The sequence below is a fragment of the Equus asinus genome, chromosome 8, assembly GCF_041296235.1.
Source record: "Equus asinus isolate D_3611 breed Donkey chromosome 8, EquAss-T2T_v2, whole genome shotgun sequence".
NCBI classification, from domain to species: Eukaryota; Metazoa; Chordata; class Mammalia; order Perissodactyla; family Equidae; genus Equus; species Equus asinus.
The window spans coordinates 87006138-87033392 of NC_091797.1; the positions used below are offsets into that span (position 1 = coordinate 87006138).

The 27255-nt window shown below is 50.5% G+C and overlaps 2 protein-coding genes across 3 annotated transcripts in view; one reads left to right on the forward strand and one right to left on the reverse strand.

Annotated features, from left to right (window-relative positions):
• The first annotated feature begins 936 nt into the window (after nt 1–936).
• Nucleotides 937–18222, forward strand: DAO (D-amino acid oxidase). 2 transcript variants are annotated; one of them, XM_014867804.3, is made up of 11 exons: nt 937–1616; nt 6028–6229; nt 7314–7428; nt 8695–8771; nt 9435–9500; nt 11195–11249; nt 12471–12575; nt 13466–13548; nt 14806–14923; nt 16035–16133; nt 17318–18222. In XM_014867804.3, the coding sequence occupies exons 2-11, from the start codon at nt 6036–6038 to the stop codon at nt 17447–17449; spliced, it is 1044 nt and encodes a 347-aa protein (XP_014723290.3). In that variant the 5' UTR covers nt 937–1616; nt 6028–6035; the 3' UTR covers nt 17450–18222. The 2 variants fall into 2 exon arrangements, with proteins under 2 accessions (XP_014723290.3, XP_070372334.1); XM_070516233.1 differs by having other exon boundaries at nt 1207–1616; nt 16038–16133.
• A 5195-nt stretch (nt 18223–23417) lies between these two features.
• Nucleotides 23418–27255, reverse strand: part of SVOP (SV2 related protein) — a 65205-nt gene continuing 61367 nt past the window's right edge. Inside the window, exons 15-16 of the mRNA XM_014867806.3 lie at nt 26451–26540; nt 23418–25055 (exon numbers count right to left, since the gene is read on the reverse strand). Of these exons, the coding sequence (XP_014723292.1) occupies nt 24849–25055; nt 26451–26540 (297 nt within the window). The 3' untranslated portion in view covers nt 23418–24848. The remainder of the gene's footprint in view (nt 25056–26450; nt 26541–27255) is intronic.

Sequence of the window (27255 nt, forward strand, 5' to 3'; positions counted from 1 at the left end):
AAACAGCCAACACACTTCAAGAGAAAAATGCCCCCCCGCCTCCCCGAAGTAGGCACTTTATAAAGAAATAAACGGAAAGATCCCTCAATGGATGAAAAGATTTGCAGTCTCTCTAGCAGGGCTGGAACTAGGGTGAGGCAAGTGGGGGGAGGGGTACCAAATTTAAGGAGGCTCTTACTCTCAGAATGGTGCAAGTACAGGGTGGGCACCTGAGGGGTGGGAGCCTCCTTAAATCTGCAAATCGATAGAGCCCTTCTGGGGGGCCATTTGGCAAAACAGATCAAGATTTAAAATGTGTAAACTCTTTGGCCCGATGATTCCATTTCTAGGAATTGGCCCTAAGGAGATAATTAGATAAGTGTGCCAAAAAACACATCCAGGATATTTGTAATCTCAAAAAATTACAGGGACAATCATCACTAATCATCAGGGAACTGCAAATCAAAACTACACATTTCAGTATTTAAAACTGGCACATTGAAATTCACAAAACAGAAATCGTTGCTAGGATGGGAGTGGGGGGACCACGAAGACACCCAGCTAGCTTTTAACTTTTAACCCTTCTCTTGATGAACTCGAGGCTCAAGGATTTTACAAAGGTTGTGTGATGTAAAAATAATGCATGACTATTGTAAAAAAAATTCAAATGTAATGGAAGTATATAGCATAAAGGGTGGAGTTCACGCCATCCTTTTTTTTATTATTAAAGAAAGATACTGTGTACCAAGTATTTTGCATGCATTTTCTTATTTCTTCTGCTCCTTTTTATTTGATGATGCTGAAGGTAGGGGAGTGGAGGCTGGACCTTCAAAACTGACCCAAAGGATGCCTCAGCCAGGGCTGGTTGGTCCCTCTCTCTGGGCCTCAGTTCCCCATCAGTGAGGCTCCTGATGATCTTTGGGCTCTAAAAATCCCTGCTCCAGGTCTAGCCCTGGCAGAAGAGGGACCTGGAGTCCTGCCGCTTGTGTCTCTGGGATACGGGAGCAAAGACCCACGCATCCTTATGACCTAAACAGGCGTTGCCTTGAGTCTCTCCTTGGCCTCATCCACCCAGCATCCCAGAATGGCATTAGACAGGTCAGCTGGCCCCACGAGCCCCTGTCCTTTATCTCTGGCCTCCGCTCGGGGGCTGCCAGGCTGACCACTCCCACTGTGCAGGCCCACAGTGGTTCAGGGAATGACCCTCCCCTCCCCCAGGGTGGCAGCAGGAAGAGGAAGAAAGGAACGTCTCCAGCTGGCCCGGGAGACGGACCTCCTTGTGCCCATCAGCCCTCCAAGAACTCCCGCCCTCCGTCCCCGCCTCCCTCCCTCTCCTGAGGCCTGTCCGCAGGGGCTTGAGTTCAGCCAGAAAAGTCAGGCAACTTTTCAGGGGCCTGAGTGAGGGGAAGTGAGGTCTCCCGGCCTGGCCAGGGTTCAGCCCCCGGGAGCAGCACAGCGCTCAGCCCCACCCCTCGCTGTACCCTGTCTGTAACTCCAGACTTTGACCCTGAGCTCCAGTGCGGCTGGTGGGCAGAGGGCTGAGGACAGGACGCGCCAGAATCAGGAGGCTCCCCTCCGGAGATAGGACCCTGCGTCCTTTGTAGCTGCCTCTTTTCTGCAGCAGTTTGGCACGCCAGGTGAGTGTGTGTGGGGGGTCGGGGGAGAAGTGCGCAGCGGGACTCAGCGTCTTCCCAGTGTCAACAGAGAAGGCTCCACAGGTGGCAGGTGGCAGCCTCGGAGTGGGACAGGGACCTCAGGTAAGAACCTTCACCTTCCTAAGCCTCAGTTTCCTCCTCTGGAAGATAGGGGTCATAACTCACCTCCTACGGGGTTAACCTGAGTATTAAAAGAGGTGATGAATGTAAAGAGCTTGGCACAGAACTGGGCAGGCAGCAAGTGCTCAATAAATGGTACTTATTATTTTGGGGACGGGGAGCTGGGAGCCTTGTTGTCAAGTGTTTATAGAATCTGTTCCATTTTAAAGGCAAACAGTGAAAATATCAACTTCATAACAAGCAGCCATATGGTGCAAGCCAGGAGAGCTGATTCTGTTCATTCAAATACCTCGCCGGTGACTTGATTCTTGTAGAACAGGTCTTTCCTCTTCTTTGAGAGGCTCACGTGGCAATCAAAGGCATAAGCTCCCTCAAATTCCTTTTCTGGGGACAAAGGAGGTTAGATGCAAACCGAAACAAGACGGAAAAGGTCAGCAGAATATGTGTCAGGTGCCAGCTCATCGCCAGCTGCCTGAATCGTTTTATGGCACGGGGAAGAAAGCTCAGATAGAACTGGATCCAGATCTGAATGCTGCCCGACACTGGCTGGGTGTCTTTCAGAGGGTGACATCCTCTCCCTGAACCTCAGCCCCATGTCTGTAGAACCTCCTAGAACAGCTGAGAGGGGTAAGTAAGAAGAGGTCTGTACTGCGTCGACATGTGTAACCTGGCAAGTGGCAGGTAGTGAAGTGCGTTGGTTCCCTTCCTGCTCTGTGTTTATGTAGATGTTTTCATCACACACACACACACACACGCAGATCAGTGTCATAGATTGTGTTTGCACCTTCCTGGATGCACACGACTACCTGTTTGGTTAAAGTAATGGCATAAAACTGCAACAGAAATAAAAACATTAGCAACAGGGAGAAAACAGCTGACGATATCTGAGCTGCGTGCGGACGGGTCCAGAAGTTCTTCCCCCCCAGGCGCAAATGATTTCACCTGAGGCTGCGTCTGCCCGGTCCTGGCTCCCACTCCTGATAAGAGCCGCATGCATTTATATTGCACTTTAATACACATGCGCACAGTGCCTTTAATCAGTATCAAGTTTGATTCCAAGAGTTTATTAAGATAATTGACTTAGGACACACATTTTTTCCTTTTCAGTTCTATTCCGATCACCAACACACTAAAAATTCCTGCAATTGTCTATTTTATGTTTCTTCCAATGCACAGACCCTGAAACATTGGCTGCTTCCCTTCACCTGCTTGACTCTCAGATTTTTCCAGTCGTGTGACTCGCCAGCATGGCGTGGTGTTGAAGCACACGGTCTGGCGAGTCAGGCTGGCCTGGGCTCTGCTTCTCACCAGCTGGGTGTCCAAGCCTCAGCTGCCTCCTCTGTAAAATGGGCATAATGATTAGCCCAAAGGTTATTAGAAGATTAAACTAGATAATGCTTGTATAGTTCTCAGCACAACGACTGACACACAGTAGGAGCTGAGAAACTAGCCACTGTTACTGTTACCTCCACATTGCCAGTTGTTTTCGTGACTCAATCTATTTCTATCTTTCACAGAGACTTTGTAACCCCGAGACCCACAAACCCTTTTATCACAAACGTGTGACTTTGGCTGAGCCGTTCCTCTTCTCTGGGCCTCAGTTTCCCCATCTGCATGATGATACCTAGCTTATCTCTAGAATTGTACACATTGGAGAAACTGAGCCCCACACTGTTACTTGTCCCTCTTTATCTCAGCCAGCTGGTCCCAGAAGCTGCTCTGGGTCCTCCCTCATGCTGTGCTGTTGGGCAGGTGCCACTGCTCCCAACCAGAGGCTTTGCCACACCTGACCAGCCCTGTTCTCGGAGACCGTGTGCCGGCTCTGCTTCAGTCCAAAGCCGCTTTCTCCCTGCCCAGAGACCTCCTAAGGGTTTTCAAACACTCTCCCTCTCTCACCTCACACATCTCTATCATGCAAGCAGCTCCATTTCTCCTGCACGCTTTGCTGGTTTTCTAGGTGGTGTGAGAATGGAGAAAGCAGGGGCCCTGGAGAAGGCAGAGCTGGAGTCACACCCTCACCCTCCCTCCCGCTCTTGCTATGACTCAAATAATGGACCTTGCTTTCTTCCAGTGTCAGCTCCCTCATCTGTAAAGTGGGGACGATGACAATCACTGCTGTCATTTATGAGCTCCCTAGCACTTTATGAGTGTTTTCTCTTTTGAGCCTCATAAGAGCTCCATTCATTCATTCATTCATTCATTCATTTCTTCATGAGTCCCTGCTGTGGGCCAGGCACTATGCTAGGGCCTGGGGATAGAGCAGTAGACAGAAGTCTCTGCCCTGCTGGAGCTGATATTCCGGTGGGGAGATAATAGGCAGGAAGCTTTGTTAACCCTTAAAAGTTTCCAGAAGAGGAAACCGAGGCTCAGTTAGGATGACCAAGTCATCCCGGTTTGCCCAGGACTCTCCTGGTTTTAGCACTCAAAATCCACATGCTGGAACCCCGCCCAGTCCTGGCAAATCGGGGAGGTTGGTCACCTTCGCTCGGTCACACAGCTGGCGTGTGCCAGAGCCAGGCTGTGAGCCTGGGCATATCTGAGCCCCAGCATGGGCTGTCGCTACCATCTCCCCATGCTGGGCCACCTCCTGGATTTGTTACGGGGAATTTGGAAAATATAGGAAAACTCTCTGTTTCTGCTTTCTTATTGTTGATGGATGAAAGTGGTCAACTCCCCAGAGGTTATACAGACAATCCAAAGGCCCAGAGAGGGCAAGTAACTTGGCCAATGTCACACAGCAAGCCGGAAGTGAAGCCAGATCTGACCCTCCCTTTTTCCTTTCTCCTCCTCTACATCCAATGTTCTTTCCATTGTTATTTCAAGGTGCTGGGGGACAGAAGGAGGCCACTATAGACTGAGGGCTTACTCTGTGCCAGGCACCATATCAAGAACTGTCACCAAGCTGGTCATTTAACCTCCGGGATGACCCTCTGGCATCGGGGTTACTCCTATTTCACAGATGAGATTGTGTCTCCTGAGGCAAATATGGGGGAGGAGGGGTGGGAGGAGCCTAGGGGTCCCTGAGAGGGTCTGCCCATGCAACCAAGCCCGGACTCACGGCCGGAGGCAGAATCATCCAGAAATGCCTTGCCATTTTTCAGTTTCACCTCCAACTTGGCTGCTGAAACCCCAACGGAGTCCAGTTCTTGTGGGCTGGAGCCATTTTCCCCCTTCACAAAACTAGGCCATATTGAGAATGTCCTGCCATGCAGGGCCACGGGCCCCAGTTGCCAGGAGCCGAGGGCTGCGGCAGGAGAGTCCTGAGGAAAGAGGAGGGAAAGTTGAATTTGGCCCTTCCGGGCACAAAAAGTCCCCTTGTTCTGCCTCAGCAGGAGCCGGCAGAATGTTTCCCTGCTGTGCGGGCCCAAGCAGCTTCAAAGTCAAAAGCTGCTGGGCCTTCTAAACTTCTGAGGACCAGCCAGCCCAGCACCCCAAGGCAGGCCCTGAGGGGGTACGCTGGAAGACCAGAGTTCTGAGGCCAGATGTTGCATCTAATGTGCTCACAGCTGCATCTGCTAGCTGCCAGCTTGGCACATAGTAGGTGTGCAATAAGTGAGTGTCGAGTGTACTTGAATTGAAATTAAGTCCAAGCAGTAGCACTTACTGGCTGTGTGACCTCGGGTAAGTTACTTCAGCTCTCTGAGCCCCATCTGTAAAATGGGGCCAATAACACCAGTCCCTACCTCATAGCAACGGTGGGAGACTTAGATGAAATGATGCATCTTAGCACTGTGGGGCTGGCACGTAGGAGGGGCTCCAGAAATGTCAGTAAATCGCTTTTTTTACACTAGACACTGTGCTAAGCTCTTTACATTTGCCATCTTGTTCAATCTCCCATCTACTCTCCGAGGCATGAGTTATTTTTCCCATTTTCCAGAAGAAGAAGTTGAGGCTCATGAAGCATCTTGACCAAGGTCAATGGCCAGTAGGAGGCAGAGGTGCGATTTGAGATTTGAAGCCAGAGCCCATTGTCCTAACCGCTAGACTCTCCAGCCCACAGCTGACCAGGGCCTCTGCTAGGCCCTTTTTCTATTCCCAGTCTGGAGACAGGATACTGGGGTGGGGAGCCCTTACCCGCTGTGTGACCATGAGCGTGTTGCTCTGCCTCTCCATGTGTCAGTCTTTTGCTTTGTGAGGGCCCTCGAGAGGATCAAGGATAAAAGGGCTTGGAGGGGTATGACACTTTCTAAGCCTTCAGTGGGCGGTGGAGACGGTGGAGATGGTGATGGAGATGATGGTGAGGATGGCACGCCTCGACCCGTCCTTCCTGCAGGTGGCACGATGCGCGTAGTGGTGATCGGAGCGGGGGTCATTGGGCTGTCCACAGCCCTCTGCATCCACGACCGCTACCAGCCAGTGCTGCAGTCGCTGGATGTGAGGGTGTACGCAGACCGCTTCACCCCGCTCACCAACACCGACGTGGCTGCCGGCCTCTGGCAGCCCTACCTCTCCAACCCCAGCAACCCGCAGGAGACGTGAGTGCCGGTCCCAGAGGGTGGCTGGGGTGCTGGGGGCGCTGAGTCTGCAGAGAGGACGCCCCCTCTCAGGGTTCCTGTCACCAAGAACAAGCCTTTTGTGGAGGCTCTGGCCTGGCCTGATATGGAGAAAATACTCATAAATATTAAGCCCCTACTTGTACCAGACAGACGCTACACTTGATCTTACAAAAAAGCCGAGAGGTGATGTGAGCCCAACAGAGGGAGCCTTCGTCTTCATTCCTCCCCTAGACAGGGGGCTGTCCGTGCCACGTGCATCTGTGAATCAGGAACCCTTCTAAGCGGGTGAACCAATGCTCTGGCTTAGCTAAGGACCTACAAAGGTCGTTATGTTAGTTTAGAAACTGCCAGCTCCTTCAACAAAGACACCTTCAAATGGATAACAGCTCAAGCGAAAGTGTCATTCTCATTCCCGTCATTCTCAAACCAATGTTCCTCATTGGCGGGTAGCGATTCAGAGGCCCAGGCTCCTTCCATCTCACGGCTCTGCCGTCCTCCTCGTGGCTTCTGACATTGCCATTCTCACGGGCCAGCACCTGTGGACGGAGAACAGCATGGGGACCTCGTGTGCCAGGTCTCCAGGGTCTGTGGGCCTGAATGCAGTCACATGGCCGCAACTAGCTGCAAGGGAGTCTAGGAAATGTAGCTGAGCTGTGTGTCCAGGGAGAAGAGGAAAGCATTTGGGCCAGCAAGCTGATGCCTGCTGCTAGCATTTATAGTGGGGGAGGGGAGGTGCCCGGAGTGATCCTGAACCGTGTGGCTCACAGTTCCAAGAGGAGATCAGAGCCTTCATTTAAACCCAGCAGCCAAGCTGGAGGCGGGCTCCAAATGGTTCTGATGGGACATCCTCCCCCCCCCTTCTCTATCCTATTAACGGGGAAACACTGGAAGTTCAGGGTCGGGGAGGACCTGGAGGCATTAGGAGCTGCAGGAGTGAATGTGGTGGGTTTCTGGATCTGGACACATCACCTCCAGCCTGACCACACCCTGTGCAAGCCGACCCTCGGAGCTCTCTTGTCCAGCTCGGGGTCTTAGGTGACGAGACTGTGGGGGATCCTTCCAGGCATTGGAACCAGCAGACCTTCGACTATCTCCTGAGCCACCTCCATTCTCCCAACGCTGCAGACATGGGCCTGGCCCTGATCTCAGGCTACAACCTCTTCCATGAAGCTGTTCCGGTGAGTGATGAGTCCTTGATGTGGGGCCGAACCTTGATCACAGACCAGGGCTGGGGCCCCGAGTCTGGGGGAGTACTTGCAGCCTCTTAGGCCACAGACTCCTGTGTTCAAAACAGGTTTACTTTAAACTCTATTTTTGCTTTTAAAATTATTTTTGTTTCCAATTTTGCTGTTAAATTGGTAGAGACCAACGAATCTTCTGAGCCATGGGGACTACTAGCCTTTGACTGGTATGAGAATTAAAACTCGGACACGTCCCGTAGTGGTGGCACATGGCACTGAAGCCAAAAGTTTTCATGAACCCCTGGAGGGCCCAGGGCTTTTCAGCAAGAGGGATTCCTGCGCTCATTGTGGCACCAACTTCTAAAGCACTTACTATGTGCCAGGCGTTGTCCTAACTACTTTATGAACAGTGACTCATTTAATTCTCATAATAACCTGGAAGTAAATGCTATCATTACTCTTCCTTGCAGATGAGAAAATAGAGGCTCAGGGAAATGAGTAGCTTACCTGAGCTCACAAGGCTTTAAGTGGCAGAGCTGGGGTTTGAACCCAGGTGGGCTGTAACCACAAGGCTCCCAATGTGTTGAGAAGGGCACAGGCTTGGGGGATGGTCTCAGGTTGCTTGGAGAGGGTGGTCTGGCTGGGTGCCCAGAACCCCAAGCCAGCTCTCCGAGGTTTGTTTAATGTTTCGCATGTGCTGAGGGCATTAACCACATGATCTGTTACCCTCCATGGGACCCACAGTGGTTATTAAGTCCATTATACAGACGAGAAAACTGAGTCTCAGAGAATCCAACATGGTCAGTGGTGAGGTTCTCCACCCAGGTTATCTGACCCTATACTCTGCTGCCTCTGACTCTCACCCCTTGGTGACTCTCACGGTCAACCCTTTTTTCTCCCCTGTCTATGACCCTTATCCTGTCACTCACCTTCAGTCTTACTGTCCTCCTTGGTATAGCATAATGGTCAAGAACATGGGCTGTGAAGCCCAATTGTGTGAGTTCAAATCTCAGCTCCACCATTTATAACCTGTGTGACCTTAGATAAGTTACTTAACTTTTCTGAGCCTCAACTGGTCCATCTGGAAAATGAGGATAAGAATTTTATATACCTTACTGGATTGTTGTGAAGATTAAATGGACTGGTATACATAAAATGCTTGGAACAGCTCCTTACACCCAGCGAACCTTATGTAAGTTTTGTTATTACCATTATTATTGACTTTCACCCATCCCTTTGCCTGCTTCTCTCCTTCCTCTGCAGGACCCTTCCTGGAAGGACATAGTTCTGGGATTTCGGAAGCTGACCCCCAGAGAGCTGGACATGTTCCCTGATTATAGGTAAGGTTACTATCACGGGAAAAGAGGTTGAGGCCCCACAATTCAGACAGACCTGTCCAGAGGCAACAGGAGGTGTAGGCATCAGATTTCCTGTCCCACCCCAGGTCTAGAGCCACTGGTACCCTGGTCTCCTGGTGTCTGTCCAGCTCCTTCAGAAAGGCTGCCCACCCAAACTGGTCCTTGAGCTAGGGAGGTGGGGGATGTTGAATCACAGATCTCAAGCCCAGAAGCTCCAGATCACTATCCTCTTTTGTAGATGAGGAAACCGAGCTTCAGAGACGCTAAGTCACTTACTCAGATCACACAGCCTGGTGATGAAAATGAGATTCCAACCCAGTCTGTGTGGTTCCAAACCCCTCTGTTCCTTTCTCATCAGCCTGATGCCCCTCTGGTCCTCTCCTCACCCCACCCCTGTCTGAATCCCCTCTACACATGCCCGATCTCCACTTGCACATCCAGGTATCAGGGATGGTTTTGTCTGATAGAAAATTTTTCCTTGCATTGAGCTGAAAACCACTCCCTCCTTGAACTTCACCCGGTGGTCCTGGCTCTACCTTTGGGGGCCCAAAGAATGAGACAGCTCCCACCTCCATTTGACAGCCTTCAAATACAGCTCTGATTCTGATCCTTTATTCCTACCTTTTGCCTGCCGTGACACTCTAGCTATGGCTGGTTCAACACGAGCCTGATCCTGGAGGGCAAGAGGTATCTGCAGTGGCTGACTGAGAGGTGAGATTTTCGGCTTCAGTTTGAGACAAGCACTGCCCAGGGGCCAGAGCTGTAGCAGGCGATCGTTCCTGGGATTCATCTTTGTGTTGACCAACCCCAAATGCTGACGAAAACCTTTTGGCTCAGTGGGAGCTATCCTTGGGCCTGATCACTTCTCTGCACCAAGACAATGGTTCCCACACCTGGTTGGGCATCAGAACCACCTGGGTAACTTTTTACATGTAATATTTACTATTGACCTCACTGAAATCTGTAATGTTTGTGTAATAGTTTAAAATGGATTCTCTTAAGTTTTCCAGATATATTTACATCATCTACAAAACATAAGTTGCCTTTTATTTTTATACCTCAGTTTTTTTCTTGTCTAACTGCTGTGGCCAGTATCTCCAGAACAATGTTAATTAACACAGGTGATATTGGACGTCCTTGTCTTGTTATTGACATTAATAGGAATCTTATAGTGTTCTAAATTAGCAAAATTAGCTTGAGAGATACAATTGTATTTATATTCAGATACATTCATATTAAGGAAGATTCTATACATTTTCTGTATGCTACTAATTTATTAAGATTTTTAAAAAATCTGGAATGGATGGTGGCTTTTACCGAATGACCTGGGGAGGTTTTTAAAAACATAGATTTCAAGACACCACTTTATATCTACTGAATCAGATCCTCTGGGGTGGGGCTCAGAAATTTGTATTTTAAGAAGTATGCGGGTGATTCTAATTATTAGCCAGGTTTGGAAACCGTTGTACTAAAACGTGATTATTTCTCCTAACTTTGGGACACTTATGACTCCTGTCCAGGCTCTTCCAGAAAAGAATGCTCCCGTTTTTTTCTTTATTGAGGAAACTATGTAGATAAAATACTCCTGAGGCTGTGCTTCAGCCTTCATATGGTTTATTCCTGTTCTTTTGATATTTCCACTATATTTCTTTTTTTTCCCTTAAGGTTGGCGCCTGAGCTAACATCTGTTGCCAATCTTCTTTTCTTCTTCCTCTCCCCAAAGCCCCCCAGTACCTAGTTGTATATTTTAGTTGTGGGCCCCTGTGGCTCTGCTATGTGGGATGCCGCCTCAGCATGGTTGATGAGCGGTGCCATATCTGTGCCCAGGATCCAAACCAGCAAAATCCTGGGCCGCTGAAGCAGAGTGCACGAACTTAACCACTCAGCTACAGGGCTGGCCCCCTTTACTATATTTCTAGTAGTGACAGATATTTTTCCTCCGGAACATTTAGAGGGAGGGGAGGGTACCCCCAGCCCACCTCCATTCTCATGCTCTGCTTCTGACAAAGGGCCACTTATCATTTGTCCAACTCTGCCCCTCTTTTACCCCACATCTCATCCCTTTTGATGATACAAAGCAATGTGGTGGTAGTAGGAAGCGTTTTGAACTAAGAGACCTGGGTTTGAGTCCCAGTCCCATCCTTGACTCACCGTATGACCTTCAGCATCCCCATTTGCCTGACGAGGGGCTTGGACCATCTCAGGTTTACCAAGGGACAATTCACTGACCTCTAGTCCATCAGGGTGCTCATGAACTGATATGACTACATGGCCATTTCTCAAGGAGCATCCTGTGGGACTAAGGTCCACAGAAGTTTCTTTGGGAAACGTCCCTCCTGCCATCCTCTTTGGAGGAGTGGGATAGAGAACTGAATACTGCTCTTTGATGTGTCTGATCATCCTAGGTTAACTGAGCGGGGAGTGAAATTCTCCCAGAGGAAGGTGGAGTCTTTGGAGGAGGTGAGCTTTCAGGGCTGGAAGGGGCTGGATGTGGGAGCAAGAAGTAGGGCTCTGCTTCCTGTTTCTGGGTTGGGGTCCCCTTCTCAACCTTCTGGAATCCCACTGAAGCCTATCCCAGACTTGAGGCTTTTTCTCAGTCCCAGAAGGACTCGTTCTGCCTTCATGTTGGTGGCAGGAGCAAAGGGACAGTGGCATCATAGTGGCTGTTAGGGGCTAATCTATATCTGAGCCTCAGTGAGTTTCAGGGCCAGAGAGTGGCTGCCCCTTCCCAGTATCGGCTGCATCCCAACCCAAGTTCCAGACACTTGGCTGCTTCCTACTGACATCTGGGTTGGTGCTTCTACAAAGTCACGGCCCTCGGCAGACTCACCTCCAGGGTGACACCACCATCAACAACAGTGACAGTAGCAGCTCCCATCACCACGCACCTGCTATGTACCAGGAGCTTTGCTGTGTGACTTCACTCAGCTGCAGCACCTGGAATGGCGTTTGGCACGTGGAAGGCTCTCGGTACATGCAGCTACTAACATACATAAGGAGCATCTGCTCTGGGTCAAGCCCTGATGGGCACTTGGGTGACATGGTTGACTCAGGCACAGCCCTCACTCCCAAGGAGCTTATGGTCCAGTGTAGCAAACCCTGTCTCGTGAACAATAGTGATGCCTTGTGAGGGGTGTGGCCCATGACTGACCTGTGAGGGGAGTCACTGGAGCTGGGCTGGGAGCTCGCGTGCCCATCCCGCTACATCCTTGAGCTGTCGAGTGTCCTACGTACACGGAGCTAGGGGCTCCAACGTGCCTTCCGCAGGTGTCTTGGCAGAGCAGAAAGCAAGAGAATGGAATAAAAAGGAGTCAGAAGGTGGAAGAGAACTATCTCTGTGGCCTTTCTGACTTCTTCTGGAAGGTTCCAAGAAGATTCCCCCCTCCCACGGTACTCCTTTCCAAGTACTTTTGTATCCGGAGTACTCTGGAGCCTCACAGCAGTCTATGAACAGATATTACCAGCCTCACCTTACAGCTAAGGCAGCTGAGCCTTGAGGAGGTGACAGGACATTTCTGAGGTCACACAGAGGTTTGGAACCAGGCTCACGGATTCCACATTGAGTCCTCTCCCTGCTGTTCCACCGGGAGCAGAGAGCTGCAGGATGGGTGGAGGGGTAAGGAGGGGCATACCAGGGTCCTCACCCCCTCCCGCCCCACCTGCTCTGCTGGTTGCTGGCAGGTGGCAAGAGGAGGCGCAGACGTGATTATCAACTGCACCGGGGTGCGGGCCGGGGAGCTGCAACCAGACCCCATGCTGCAGCCCGGCCGGGGGCAGATCATTAAGGTGAGTGTGAAGGTGACGGGGGGGAGACCTCTTGCTTTTGTTGATAGGAAGAGTGTAGCTGCCTGCTTATTTCATCTCTAAAGACAGAGGACATGCTGGGGACATCCCTTAGAAAAGCCCCCCAGACTTCAGGGAATTGACATGTTAGAGGAACGAGGACCAGCACGACCCTCCCAAACATTCTCTTTTGGGGTTTTTCTTCATAGCCAAGCAAGTGTGTATCTGTGTGAGCATACGTGGGAGCTGCATACACCAGGTTGTAATGAAAAGGACAAACCTTCATGGAGTGTTTACCAAATGCCAGGACAGGCCTGAGCACTTTATTATGTTGATTAGTTTAATCCTTACCACAACCCTTTGAGATGAGGTCTGTCATATCACCATTGCCCTTTACAGATGGGGAAACTGAGGCATGGAGGAATTATGTAAAATGCACAAGTTGACACAGTAGTAAGTGGGGGAATTAGGATTAGAACCTGGGAAACCTGGTTTACGAGCCTAGGTGTGTAAGCATTGTTCCGTGCCGCCTCCCACTGTGCATGTGTGCATGTGAGTGAAGCATGCCTATTCGTGGGCACGTGTGCATGTGTGTGCGTATTTGTGTATACGTATGTGCATTCATAAGCATGTATGGGTGAGCGTGTGTGTTCCTGACGTGGGCTGATGTGTATGTGTGTTTACACGTGTGCTGGACACGTGGGTGAGAATGTGCAATGCTTTAGGGAGCAGGGGTGGCTCTCCATCAGACCAAGCAGTCAGGTGCAGACTGGGGCCGAGGGGTCATGGGAGGGCTAAGGAATCAGCCTGGCCCCTCTTGTCAGAACATCTGAGGGTAGAGGAGCCTGCTGGTCCAACTCCCCTGACGAGACGTCTCCGTCCTCCATCAACAGGTGGATGCCCCCTGGATGAAGCACTTCATTGTCACCCACGACCCAGAGAGAGGCATCTACAGGTCCCCATACATCATCCCAGGGTAAAAACCCGACATCCCAGGGCAGAAGAGGGGGTCTTTCCTGTCCTCTTCATGCCTATGCTGCCTACCCCAGACCTCTGGCTTAGTCCCTGCAGGTTTTTTGTTTGTTTTTCAAGTGAGATTGAGCCATTAAATGGGAAGGCAGGACTCAGCCTGGATTGGGCTCTATCTTGAACATGTTTTTGATGACAGTCATGGTGATAACTGGAGACAAAGGTAGTGGATGTGATGGCAGTGACAGTACAAGTGATGTGAATGGCAATAATGGGAGTAGTGATTTGGTTGGTGGTGATGATGCTATTAATGGTAGAGGTGATGATATTAGTGAAGATTGTGGCAGTGTTGATGAGATGACAATATTGTTGACAGTAGAATGGTGGTAGTAGAGATAGTATTGTCATTGATGGGGAAGTCACCGTTGATAGGGGTGGTGGGACAAAGATGGTATAGTGGTGACATTAATGGGAGTGGTGTGGTGTTGATGAGGAGATCAATGTTGATGATGGTGGTGATTGGGAGTGAGGTGGTAGTTGATGCTGATGGAGATGACACTATCAATGACAATGTTAATAGTGTGGCAGAGAGGACAGTCTCAAAGGCAATGTTAATAGTGTGCCTGTGCTGACTACCTCAATGGCGATGCTAGTGGCATGGTGGAGATGACAATATCAATGGTGATGTTAATGGTGGTTATGGAAATGGTGAATAGGGTTGATGGTGATGACATATTAATGGTAGCAAGGGAGGCAGTAGTGAAGATGACATTGTTGATGGAGATGACAATGTATTTCCAGCTTTACTGAGATATGATTGATGTATAACATTGTGTACATTTAAGATGTACAACATGATGATTTGATATATGCATATATTCCGAAACAATTACCAAAATAAGGTTAGTTAACACATCCATTAACTCACATAATTATAACTTTTGTGTGTATGGTGAGAACATTTAAGGTCTACTCTCTTAGCAACTTTCAAGTATATAATACAGTATTGTTAACTATGGTCACCATGCTGTACATTACAAGAGATGACAACGTTGGCAGCGATGTTCATGGTGGCAGTAGAGATGGTGGTTGATGTTGACAGGGCAATTGCAGTGGTGTTGATGGAATTGTTAGCAGGGATGACAACGTTAATGGTAGTAGTGATTAAGGTAGACATGGTGGTAAGGGTGAGCATGGAGATGACCCGTATTCATCTCAAAGCCTTCGTTTGCCTTCATCCTTCACCCTCCGCACTTTTATCTAGGATCCGGGAAGTGACTCTTGGAGGCATCTTCCAGCTGGGGAACTGGAGTGAAGTAAACAATATCCAGGACCACAAGAGCATTTGGGAAGGCTGCTGCAGACTGGAGCCCACACTGAAGGTAAGATGGGGAGGGGTATCCATGCCTTAGACAGGGGTCCTGGCAGCTTGATCATGAAGGCCTTTGAGGATGGGAAGATACCACTACTGGGACAACTGGGCAAATTCATTCTAGCAAGGGTCTGTAGAATACACCAGAATTTGATACCACACAGGGAAGTCCTGCTGTGGGCTAATGAAACTTACATGGCCATGCCTAAGAGTTGCTCTCTCTTGAGGTGATATCCCCCAAACGACTTAGTCTGTCTTCACAAGGAGCAGATGTATTTGTTGCAGAAATCTCAGTTCTCACCCTTGCCTGCTAGTGGCAACGAGCATAGTGATGGTGATGAAGGTGGGGGTGTTTGTTTACAACCTCCATAGGAACTTCCTGGGTGTGATCTGAAACTGGCCCCCTGCACGTGCGGGGCATGGAGAGAACAAGATAGAGCAGACCACTCCAGATTGGTGGGGAGCAGTTGTAATAAGCAAGGGAACTTAACAAGGCTTGTCTGGGGTGACTGCAAGATGAGTAGATCTCTGCACCTGCCCACCAGAATCTTAAAAGTTTATATGGAGCCTTAACCGGGCTCAGTCACACATACAGTCCAGACGGTCTCGCCACCACATTACCATCTCAAGGCTGTACCCTTGGGGCAGCTTCGGCAGGCAGGGAAGGCAAGCAGAATGCACATTCCAAGGACAGGGGAGGGAACGAGGAGCCTCCAATTGCCCCGGTCCAGCTCATGGGTCAAACTGGGGATTGCATCTTCTTGATGACCTCCTCCATCAGAGAGTAGAAGTAATGATTGGTGTCGATGGAGATGAAAACACTGAGGGTGGTGAAAATGATGGAGATGAGGTGGTGACTGTTGATAGTATCATGGTGGTAGCTGGTGGTTGATGAAGATGGGGCAGTTGATAGAACTGGTGGTGAGGTGGTGGCGGTGATGGTGATGATGTTGGTGACTGATAAAGGTGGGGATGATGGTCATGGTGATTAATAAGAGTGACAGGGATGGTGTTAGTGGCGGTGGTCATGGAATGAGCTTCCTGAAGCCGACTCTATATCACCTAAAAATGGCAGCAGCAAAAAAAATGCCGAGATGAATTACTAACACTTTTCTTTCCAGAAGGCAGAAATTGTTAGTGAATGCACTGGCTTCCGACCAGTACGCCCCCAGGTTCGGCTAGAAAGAGAACGGCTTCGCTTTGGACCGTCCAACACAGAGGTATGCTCTCCTGGCAAGGAAAGCGATGCCCTCCCCCGTTCCTAAGAGGGCGCCCGCATTTCCTGGGGAGAGTCTTGCCTGACCTCCAGCTCCACACAGCCTCCTGGCAGGCGGGAGCAGTGGTGGCTAATAACCCCTCCTCTAAGCGGGGAAACTGAGGCTCAGTGATGGTGAAGGACCTGCTCAAGGTTACACAGAGGGCGGTTACAGAGAGGTTTGCTAAAGCCTGTGGTCGAGTAGAAGGAAATGGGTACTTACTGAACATCGACTTTGTGCCCATGACTCGAACGGCCTTGTTGAATCTCCCCTATGGCTCTCCGGGATAAGAACTCTTCTCCCCATGCTTCGGATGAGCAAACTGGGGCTCCAAGAGGTGACGTCACTTGCCTAAATCAGACCACTGGTGAGGGGCAAGGCGGGGATTCGGTTTGATTTGGACTCCAGAGTCACTTCCAGAGGTCCGTTTTGTGGCTGCCCATCCTCTCTCTGGGGTCCCCTCTCCTGGGGTGGGAACTGAAACAGCAGGGGTTGTCCTGGGCTGAAGGAACTGACCTGAGTAGGTGGTGGCTGAGCTCGCGCCAGGAGAGCCATCTCCCTAACTAGGTCTCCCTTCCTCCCTTATCCCAGGCATGGAGTGTGTGCGGGCGCGCGCGTGTGTGTGTATGTAGAGGGCTGTGTGTAGAGAGGTCATGTGTGTGTGTGTAATTGTAGAAGGGAGAGTCATATATGGAGTGTAACTCCTGCTGATGACTTTAGCTTTGAAAAAGGCCTGGGGGTCTCGCCTCTGTCCCCGGGATGAATTAACACGTTATCCAGAGTCCACCCAGACCATGCCCTGCTTTTCTTCCGTCCCGAGGTGGGTAGAAGACTCTTTTAATGCAGACGTTCATCAGTCCGGAGCCGGGTGGGAAAGAGGAAGATGATTTAGAGAACTTCCAACAATTTGATGCCGGGGGAGTCTCTGACCTCAAGTTCTAGATGGTTCTACTTTTCCTGTGCTCAGTGCATACAGCAGGGCCCTCTCCTAAGCAGAAGAGGAGTCTAGGGTGGCATCCTTCAGCTCCTCAAACAGTCCCCCTTCGTGCTGTTCCCGGGGCCCTGCCGTCCCACCAGGGTGCTGGGAGGAGCTGGGTGCTGCCTGGCTTTGCAGGGCAGACCTGTACCTTCTCTCCCGCCTCTCCCAGCTCATCCACAACTATGGCCATGGAGGCTATGGGCTCACCATCCACTGGGGCTGTGCCCTGGAGGCGGCCAAGCTCTTTGGGGAAGTCCTGGAAGAAAGGAAGTTGCTCAGGATGCCACCATCCCACCTCTGAAGACATCAGTGGCCACCGCCTCCCGGACAAGGACTCCTCCCGCTGCCCTGGGCCAGCTGATCAGTGTGCTCCTCTCTAAGCCATCACTCACTGCCCCACCTCCCGCAGCTACTCATTTCCATTAAAAGCACGAGATGGGGGGCCAGCCCCGTGGCCGAGTGGTTAAGTTCGCACGCTCTACTTCGGCGGCCCAGGGTTTCACTGGTTTGGATCCTGGGCGCGGACATGGCACCTCTCGTCAGGCCACGATGAGGCAGCATCCCACATGCCACAACTAGAGGGACCCACTACTAAAAGTATACAACTACCTATGGGAGGGGATTTGGGGAGAAAAACAAAAAAACAAAAAAAAAGAAGCACAAGATGGGAGGAAACCACCAGGTTGATTCCTGGAGGTGAATTCAGCATCACTGGGGCCCCCCTCTGATGGCTGAGGTCTCTCCACCCTTTCGGGGCCCGATGTTATGAAGAACAGCTGGAGGGTGTTATTCCATGAGTCCTCAGCAGAAAAGGAAGCTTAGGGGGCCGGCCCGGTGGTGCAGCAGTTAAGTTCGCACGTTCTGCTTCTCGGCGGCCCCGGGTTCGTTGGTTCGGATACCGGGTGCAGACATGGCACCGCTTGGCACGCCATGCTGCGGTAGGCATCCCACATATAAAGCAGAGGAAGATGGGCACGGATGTTAGCTCAGGGCCAGCCTTCCTCAGCAAAAAGAGGAGGACTGGCAGTAGTTAGCTCAGGGCTAATCCTCCTCAAAAAAAAAAAAAAAAAGAAAGGGAAGCTCAGAAAATCAGAGGCAAGCAGAAAATTGAGGACAGCTGAGGTTAAGTAACTTGATGACAAGTTACTCTAACATGTTGAAGGTTCTGAAAAGTCCCGCAGCAAAGACCCGTAACCGATGTTTCATCCAGGCTTCCTAACCCTGTCTGGCTATGGAATCCTTTTGCCCAGAGCACCAATGCCACGGAACACACTTGAGGGAAGGCTGGAATGGATTTTGTTGCAGGAAGTTATGTGTAGAACTGGAGTGTGGAGGAGGAAGAAGAGGCGAGGCATTGAACTAGCAACATATGATGCTCATTCCATGTCCAGGATCCCAAATGGCATCAGCTGCCCACTGAGTGGTCCCATGGCCACCAGAGGGATCATCCCACAGGGAACCCCTTCACAGAGAATTGCGCTCACCAAGCATACTCCTTGTTTACAGGACAGATTTAATGTGTCTTATCTTCTGGCCGGCACCCTCTGAGATGGCAAACAGGCTTCCAGATGTTTTGGAAAGCCTTGAATGAGCCGAGAAGGCACTTTAGCATCTTTATCCCAAATTGTCTGCCTTAGCCTCTGAGGCTGAATTTTCATCTGTGAAAGACCAGAGCCTAGAAGTCTTCATGTATCTGGGACCAGTGGCGCCCTATGTGGTGTCAGGAGGCCTCGACTGGCCCCTGCCATGGCCACGCCTGTGCCTTTACTGTCTGTTCCCTCCCGTGCCGTCTCACCTGATGGCTTCTTCAACGAAGCATCTGCCATGATTGTGGCTGGCCGTAAGCTAAGTGAGAGAGCCAAGATCTAAGAGTTCCTGTTCTAATCATAATAATATTTAATAATTATAATTATTATTATAGCTAAAATTTGTTGCATTCTAACCAGGCTCTGTGCTAAAGTCTTGCACGTATTACTCATTTAATCCTCACCCCACCCCACCCCGCAGTGCAATTGCTATTATTCCCATTTCATAGATGAGAAGACTGAGGCGCAGAGAGAGAGTACGAGGTCAACAGCTGGGAAGGAGTAGAATGGAGATTCAGGGCCAGAAATGATGTGATTTCAGGGCCTCATTTTCAACCACTGCACACGACTGAATCCTGGGTGGCAGGGAAAATACACAGTTGTGAGGGACTGGGTTGGGCCTCTTCCCCAACTCACTCTGCAAACACATTGAAAAGAGACTACTTCTCTCCTCCTCCTTGCCGCCTTTGGACTAAGACTGGGGGACTCTCACAAGATTGGGGGGGCCACTTCTTGGTGCTCGGGATGGCACACAGCATTTAGTTTTTGACCAAAGTGGTTACTTTATCTAATCTAAGACTTCCCAGGGAGAGCAACTCCCACCGGTCAAGGTTAGTTGTCCGCAGGAACCCTATAGGACTCAGAACACAGTGGACTCGCAAAATTCTACGGGGCCAGAAAAGTCCACATTCAGACCCAAAGTGGCCCTCCTGCTCTTTCTGTAAACGGTAGGAAATTTTCCAATGGGGCTTCTTCTTAACTCTGTCCTGAAATTCAGAATAGAAGCAGCATGGGGGAAATTCTGCGACCCACACGGCCCTGTAGACATGGTGAGGCTAGAATTCGTCACTCTCCCTTCGCCTAACCTTCCTGTCGCTTCCCTGAAGATGACCTCCAACCGTATTTTCAATGACTTCTCGGCAGTTTGCTGAATTTAGAAGAGGTTATTTTTCCCCATTGAATTGTCTTGGCACGTTTGTCAAAAATCAATGGACCATAAATGTATGAATTTTTGGACTCTCAATTCTATCCTGTTGACCTGGATGTCTATCCTTACGCAAGTACCACTCTGTCTTGATGGCTGTAGCTTAGTGATAAGTTTAAAATCAGAAAGTGTGGGTCTTCCAACTTTAGTCTTCTGCTTCAAGATTTTTAAAAATTTTTTGGCTATTCCGGGTCTTTCGCATTTACCTACGAATTTTACAATGAACTTGTCAATTTCTGCACAAAAAGCCAGCTGGGGTTTTAATAGGGATTCTGTTGAATTAATACATCAACGTGGGGACTATTGAGTGACACCTTAACAACAGTAAGTTTCCTGATCCATGCTCATGGACTATTTCTCCGTTTATTTCGATCTTCCATTTCTCCAGGCAATGTCTTGTAGTTTGTAAAAGTCTTACGCTCGTTTTGTTCCATTTATTCCTAAGCGTGTTATTCTTTGCGATGCTATTGTGAGTGGAATTGTTTTCTTCTTGATGAAGTTAGAAAGCACTGTGTCCTCGGGCGGGGTGGGGGTAGGGGTATTGAAGTGGTTCATTATCAAATATTCTCGATTAATCGAGAATGACTCTAGTGATCTATCTGGCTGTTCCAATGGCAAAGAATCAGCATACGGTCAGGTACCACCTGTGACTAAAGGCTGACGGAAATCACTGGATCTTCAAGGAGCTGAAAGGGCTTCAGGATGTCCTAGAACTTCGGCTCTGGCACCCTGTGTGCCTCCCACAACCCTCTGCATCCGCCATTAGTGCCCAGATCACTCTGCATCGCAAGGATCTGTTTACGCCTGTTCCCCAGACAATACCGTGAATGTGTGAACATAGGGGCCGTGTCTTATTCTTTTTTTTGCATCCTCCATGTTGAATATCATGCCTGATACCCAGTAGCTACCCCATGCTTACTGACCACATGGCGTGGCATGATCCATGATAGAGAGTCATGATGAACAGACTTGAGAGTTTACATATATGTTGCTGTGGGTTACAGACAAGGCAGTAATTGTCTGTGCCACCCTGTTGAACGGGGCAGCCCAAACCACCATGTTTGTACCTCTTGACCCCACCCCTCCATGACCTAACTTAATTGGACCAGGACTGGAACCAACTTGGCCAATCAGTTTCTTCTCATCCTGAGAATTTGGAAGCGTGACACTGAACAGCTGAGTCAGATATGTTTGCAGAGCTGAGTTATGAGGCCACGGAGCCTGGTGAGCGGAAGCCGTATGCACGGTTAGGCACATCCAGCAGCCAGGAGGAGGCAGAAGGAATCCAGTCTGCAGAGAGGGGTGGAAACGAGAGCTACAGATACAGAGAGGGGCTGCCTCGGACCCTGGAGGCTCTCCAGTTCCCCATTCCAATGTGTGAGGCCAGGCTGGACTTGACTTCCATGAGATCTTTCTAACCTTTCAGAGGCTTCCCACTGGCAGCCCATCAACCCAAACTGGCCTGCACATGAGTTTTATTTGGCTTACACATCGTTGAAACATTTTTGATCTAACATACCAAAATTTGGAGATTTTGTATAAAAGTCCAGATTCCTGTCTTGAAAATCAGGGGATCCCCCCCTCCGGTGCAACAAAATCAGCTGGAGCTGAGTAGCAGTCCCCCTTCCACCGGCCAGGGCCGAGGCTTTTTACTCTACCACAGTTCTTCCCTCTTCCTGCGGTTCCTTCGCCTCGTTTCACTCATTTGTGAAATGATTCCTGGCTGTCCCCTCTGGGAAATAACTACCTACCCTGGTCTTATAATAAAGCAGTACTTCCTCATTTGAACTAGTCAGAGTATGATTTCTGTTCCTTGCAGCTAAAAAAGCATTGATGGGAACTCTGTGGCAAGGCTCTTCTCATCCATCCCCCATCCAACAACCATCACTTCCCTCTTCGTGTGAACAGAACCCCAATTTTGCATTCCAGAGGCTGTGGGTATCCCTTGAACCTGTGGGAGGTAGGCCCTTCTTTCTCCAGCCCTAGGGAGGACTCTGCTGGGATGGGCTTGTGGCCCAGGTCTGACCAAGGTGAAGCAGGGGTGGATCTGCTGGAAGACTTCCCTTCCCAACCGAAAACAGACCCCTTAGAAAGAAAACTTGTGACTGCTCCTTCTCCATTCTACCTCCTTTGAAAAAAAATGTGATGCCCAGCACTTCAGCAGCCATCTTGCAACCATGAGGTTTCACGCATAGGGTCAAATGGCCAACATAACAGAGGATGGTGGAGAGGAAAGGCAAAAAGAAGCTGGGTTCTGGATGAATCTTCCCTGGAACTGCCTGACTCTGGGCTTGTTGTTAAATGAACAATTAATATTCTAATGGTTTAAGCTACCATTGATTGTTTTTGCTGCTGCTTGCAGCACCAGATATCCCTGGTTTGTTAGTAGTAACCAAAGGAGACTCTTGATCTCATCCTTCAAGGCTCTCTGTTGCTTAATGTCATTTAAAAATAATGAATGTCCATACTCATTTCAAAGCGCATGGCTAAGGTGCACTTTCATCTCATTGCCAACACAGCCGTTTACGTCTTCCTGAGAATACTTGAAGTAAGGGAAAGAAAGAAACCAGATAACCCCGGCTACAATGAACATCCTTGGGCATTTTCTGAAATCTTTCCTAACACTGGCAGAAACGGATGACATTTCCATTAATGGAAACAGGAGATTTTGGGTAGTTCAAAATTAGCTACAAGCGTTTTCAGCTAAAGGCCCCGTGTATTTCAGAGGCTCGGGCAACGTTTGTGGCAGCTCTTGTATCGTTCAATAACATTGATTTTTTAGAAAGGCAGGCAATTGAGAAGGCACAGTTTTAAACTTTCATTATCTCGAGAAGAGAAAGCCTCAACTGTAAACCCCTTTACCCCAGCCCCTGGAGAACATTTCTGCCCGGCAAGCGCTCCTCTCTCGCCGCGGCCCCCAGCTCCTCCAGGTTATTTGAGGGTAAAAGGAGTGGATTCGCTCATCCAGCAGTAGCCGGCCAGCTGGAAGGCAAAAAGGACAGCAAAGCTTCTGTGTTCCCCAGGAGAGCTCAGCAGACCAGAAGTAATTAGAGCTCTAGTCACTCAGGCTTCAGGGAGATGTGGGTGTCAGGGACAGGCGGGTCTGCCAAGCCACCTCCCCTGGGACAGCCTGGGCCCAGGGCACTGCAGCCCATAGTTCAGGGATGTGGAATTGTTTGCAGTCGACCCAGGACCTGAGCCCGAAGAAGTTGCCCGCTCCACACCATTAGAAGAAAGTGTTGTCTCCCACAGACTCAAAGTCACAACGTTGGCAGCCAACTGTGCAACTTTTTCCCCCTATTGGAAAGATTATCATATTTGGAAATAATATTTGGATTATCATATTTATCATATTTGGATCATCATTGTGGGAAAGATCATCGTATTAAAGCATTGAGACTACCCTGGCTGGACAGTGGGCAAGACCATTCTGTTGAACTGTCACTAGGACATTGTGACAAACGAACAAACTTGGACCCTTGCAATGTCCATCACCAACATGTTTTAATAAGAGATGAACGGAGACATTCGTTTTCCTCGCCATGTTTCCCTCAAGCAGAGGGTCAGTCTTCTCCAGCTTTTGCTGGCATCCAGCACCTTCTTCCCTCCTTCTCTAGATTCCCTGCCTTCATGATGGGGAAGAGGCTCATGGAAAGCAGATCCTGGAGGTGGACGTTGTCTGCTGAGACATGGCGCCAGCCCTTCTTCCCAAGGCCAACCCCACACCCAACCGCCCTCCCTGCTCTTCCTTTGAAAATGTACACGTTTCACACATCCAGGCCCTCCTGTGCCTCCCCAGCCCACAGCGTCCCTGCCATGGGTTCCAATGCTGAACCCCAGGAGCTGCCTCTATGTGAGGACCAAGCCAGCCCCTGACAGCAAGAGGCTGCCGAGAAACCAGGGAGGAAGGAGTCCTGGTCCCCTGACGCCCACGGGAGCAGGTGGTTGGTGTAGCATCCTTTCGGTTTCTCTACCCATTGAGCCACCCGCCCACAGTCAGAATCCAAAGCGCTGAAACCTGAGTTAACTGTTTTCTTTCCCAAGAGCCATCAATCAGCCTGGCCGAGGAGGGGGCCAGAGAAGAAGCCCCGACGTGCCCTCCGCTGCTTCTGAAGGGGAGGCCCCTGCTCGGGCTTTGGGCTTGATGCTCACCTCCCTTCGGCCTCCGTCCCCAACACCCCGGGCGAACCACTTTCTGAGGTTGTCATCTGGCGCCAGCCCAGCTGTGCCCACAGACACATTTGGATGCCTTGGAGTCAAGGACAGCAACTCCAGAGGGGGCCAGGTGGGGGGCGTGTGGCTCAAGTTCAAATGTATGTCCATCTGCCAGAGTCTCCACTGCCCAGGCCCTGGGCAGGGGATCGGAGGGGCCCCTTGTGAGGGAGCGTTTCTCAGACTCAAGAAAAATCTGCTCAGGCCACACCTGGGTCACCCGCAATTTCAAAGAAGAAAGCTTGGGGCCGTGGGTGGAGGAGAAACCTCCTGAACAGGTCCAGATGGTGGGTGGCAGGTGTCGACTCCCCGGGCGGCTGGTCTCCCAGGGGTCTGGGCCTGGACTGTATCTACAGAGATCTTTGGGCTGTTGTTCACTGAGGCTGTGACCGGCTGACTGTGGTAGCCAACCCGTGCCACCTGGCACTCTTAATGTGGCAGTTTTCCCATGCAGATCCACAGGTTATTAACAAACCTCCCCCCACACATACAGAGAACCCTGGAGCAAACACCTCCCCGTCCTGGGGTGGATCTCGATGAATATGAGCAAACGAAGTCAAGACACAAAACCCTGTTGGCCCAGGTCGTCCTCCAGGGTGAGTTCTTGATGTCGGCAGTGACAGTCGGTGCCCCAGCTGGGCTCCGCCAGCTCCCCGCGCTCCACAGCCTCCAAGACCAGCACAGTCCCCCATCAGTCGCTACTCCTGAGAGCCAGAGTTCGACCTGGTGACGCCTGTGCCGAGCGTCCCTCGGCCGACCATCTCCTGGCCCCACTCCCGGTGGCTGGACTCCTGTAGTCCGCGGCCTTTGGTCTCGATGGGCAGAAAGCAGGAGGCCAGGGCAGCCAGGAGGCAGCAGCCACTGTACACAGCCAGCGTCAGGTACACGGAGGATTCCAGCATCACCTGGGGGAGGGAGACGCCCGCTGGTGAGAGCATCCTTTCTGAAGCACGGGCTCCACCGGCCACCCAGATAAGACTGATACCGCCAGGTCACCCTGTGAGCACTCTGTGTGAGTGAACCGCTTAGTCCTCACAGCAGCTCTGTGAGGTAGGTACTTGTCCCCATTTTACAGAGGGAACAACTGAGGCTCAAGGACGGTTAAGTAGCATCCCCAAGTTCATAGACACTCAGGATGGGGCTGGGGCTTGAACCTATTTGAACCCACGCTCAAAGACCAGCTCAGCGCCCCCAGCGGTCGATACTCCTGAGAGCCAGAGGTTGACTCTTGTGCTGTGTGTCCCTTAGCTGACCATCTCCTGGCCCCACTCCTGGTGGCTGGACTCCTGCAGTCCTGGGCCTTTGGTCTTGATGGGCAAGTCCATCAGGCTCGTGAGTCTGTATTCCTTATAACTACACTCTCCCCTGGGACAGCGCCTCTGCCGACTTGCTAGCTTTACGGCGTGCCGCAAAACTCACTTCCTCATCAGCCGAACGGGCATGAGGTCAGTGTCCACCCCTAATGAGGGCCTCACCCTGGAGCACTTTGGACCACGCGGGCACACGGCGAGCTCTCAGCCAATAGGAGTCAGTAGTGCATACAATGGCCAAACACCACAGCCCAGAACAGAAATACTTGGTGAAAACATGTGCTGGGGTTCTGTTTATATGAAATATCCAGGATAGGTAAATTCATGCAGACGGAAGGCAGATTCGTGGCTAAACGATACGGAGTTTTATTTTGGGGGGGATGAAAATGTTTCGGAACCAGATAGAAGTGGCAGTTGTAGGACATTGTGAATGTGCTAAGTGCCACTGAATTGTTCACCTTAAAATGGTTAATTTATGTTATGTGACTTTTATCTTGATAAAAAAAAGTGATAAAAACAGAAAAAAATGAATTGGATATTTAAAAAAAGACTTCAAAATAAGATCCCTCAAAATGGATAGAAATGCTTCAAGACACAAAAATGGCTGCAAAATCCTGCAACTGCATCTAATTATCCAACTCAGAAACCAGGAACTGGACATTTGTTTCCCACTAAATCATGTTGGCCTCCTTGTTTTCATCCAAATTGTTTTGTGCCAAATCATATGACACTCCCCAGGGTCTTCTGCATGGGAAAGATCTGGGTTTGATTCCAGCTTCCAGCCTTCCCAGCTGTGTGACCTTGGGCAAGTGTCTTTAACCCTTCTGAGCCTCAGTTTTCTCATCTGCAAGCAACACTTCTTCCATAGGAAGATAATGCACACAAGATAATGCACACAGAGGGTTCTGCAGAGGCTCGGCGTATAGTGACCACTTGCCATGCACTGGCTCTTGTCATGCCCACCCCTCTAGGTTTGGGGGCGACCCCTACCTGAGCAATGAACGGAGTGATGAGAGCGCCCACTCTCGCCATGCCACTGCAGCTTCCTAGGCCCAGCGCTCGCGTCGCCGTGGGGTAGACCTGAAACACAGCCACCAACATGCGCTTGAGAAGATGCGCGTGGCTCCCTCCTCTCCAGCTCAGGGATGATGGGACTGACCCCCACAGGCGGGCCTGAAGTTAGGGTGATCCCTCAGGTGTTGAGGACCCTATTAAGGGGTGGGAAACCAGGGTGGGGATTCTCGCGCCATACGGGATAGGAAGTTCAACTGAGAAAGAGGGCAAGAGGCCAAGCCGTGGGTGGGAACCCAGTAAGGAGGTCCTGCCTGCCCGGGGTGGTCCCCGAAGACTCCACCAGGAACTGCTGTGCATTCGGGATCCAGACACTGTTCTACCTGCCACTTGTCTTTGGTTTACCTTGAAGCACTGGTCATGGACTTTCATAACGACAGAGATGGAAATATTTACATAGCTTCTCAGTTGGTACCCAGGAGTGGCCCCGTGCTTAGTGCTCCCTTAGGCAAAGTGAGAAGGGGCTGTGCATCTTCCAGGCCAGGGTCCTTAAGAAGGGGGCACGTCTCCTCCACACCCTTGCCCAGTCCGCTGGCTGAAAGGAGGGCATGGAGGCCTGGGGGCAGAGCTTCTCAATCTGGGTACTGTGGGTGTTCTGGAACAGGTCATTGTTTGTAATGAGGGGCCACCATCCTGTGCACTGTAGGATGTTTAGTAGCATCCCTGGCTTCCACCCACTAGATGCCAGTGGCACTTCTGTACCTGCCATTCCAGTTGTGACAAC

Bases quoted from the DNA above. Each gene is read 5' to 3' on its own strand.
- DAO (XM_014867804.3), top strand. From the start codon at position 6,036: ATGCGCGTAGTGGTGATCGGAGCGGGGGTCATTGGGCTGTCCACAGCC. The intron at 6,230-7,313 runs GTGAGTGCCGGT...GGATCCTTCCAG, and splicing joins CCCAGCAACCCGCAGGAGAC to GCATTGGAACCAGCAGACCT. The intron at 9,501-11,194 runs GTGAGATTTTCG...TGATCATCCTAG, and splicing joins CTGCAGTGGCTGACTGAGAG to GTTAACTGAGCGGGGAGTGA.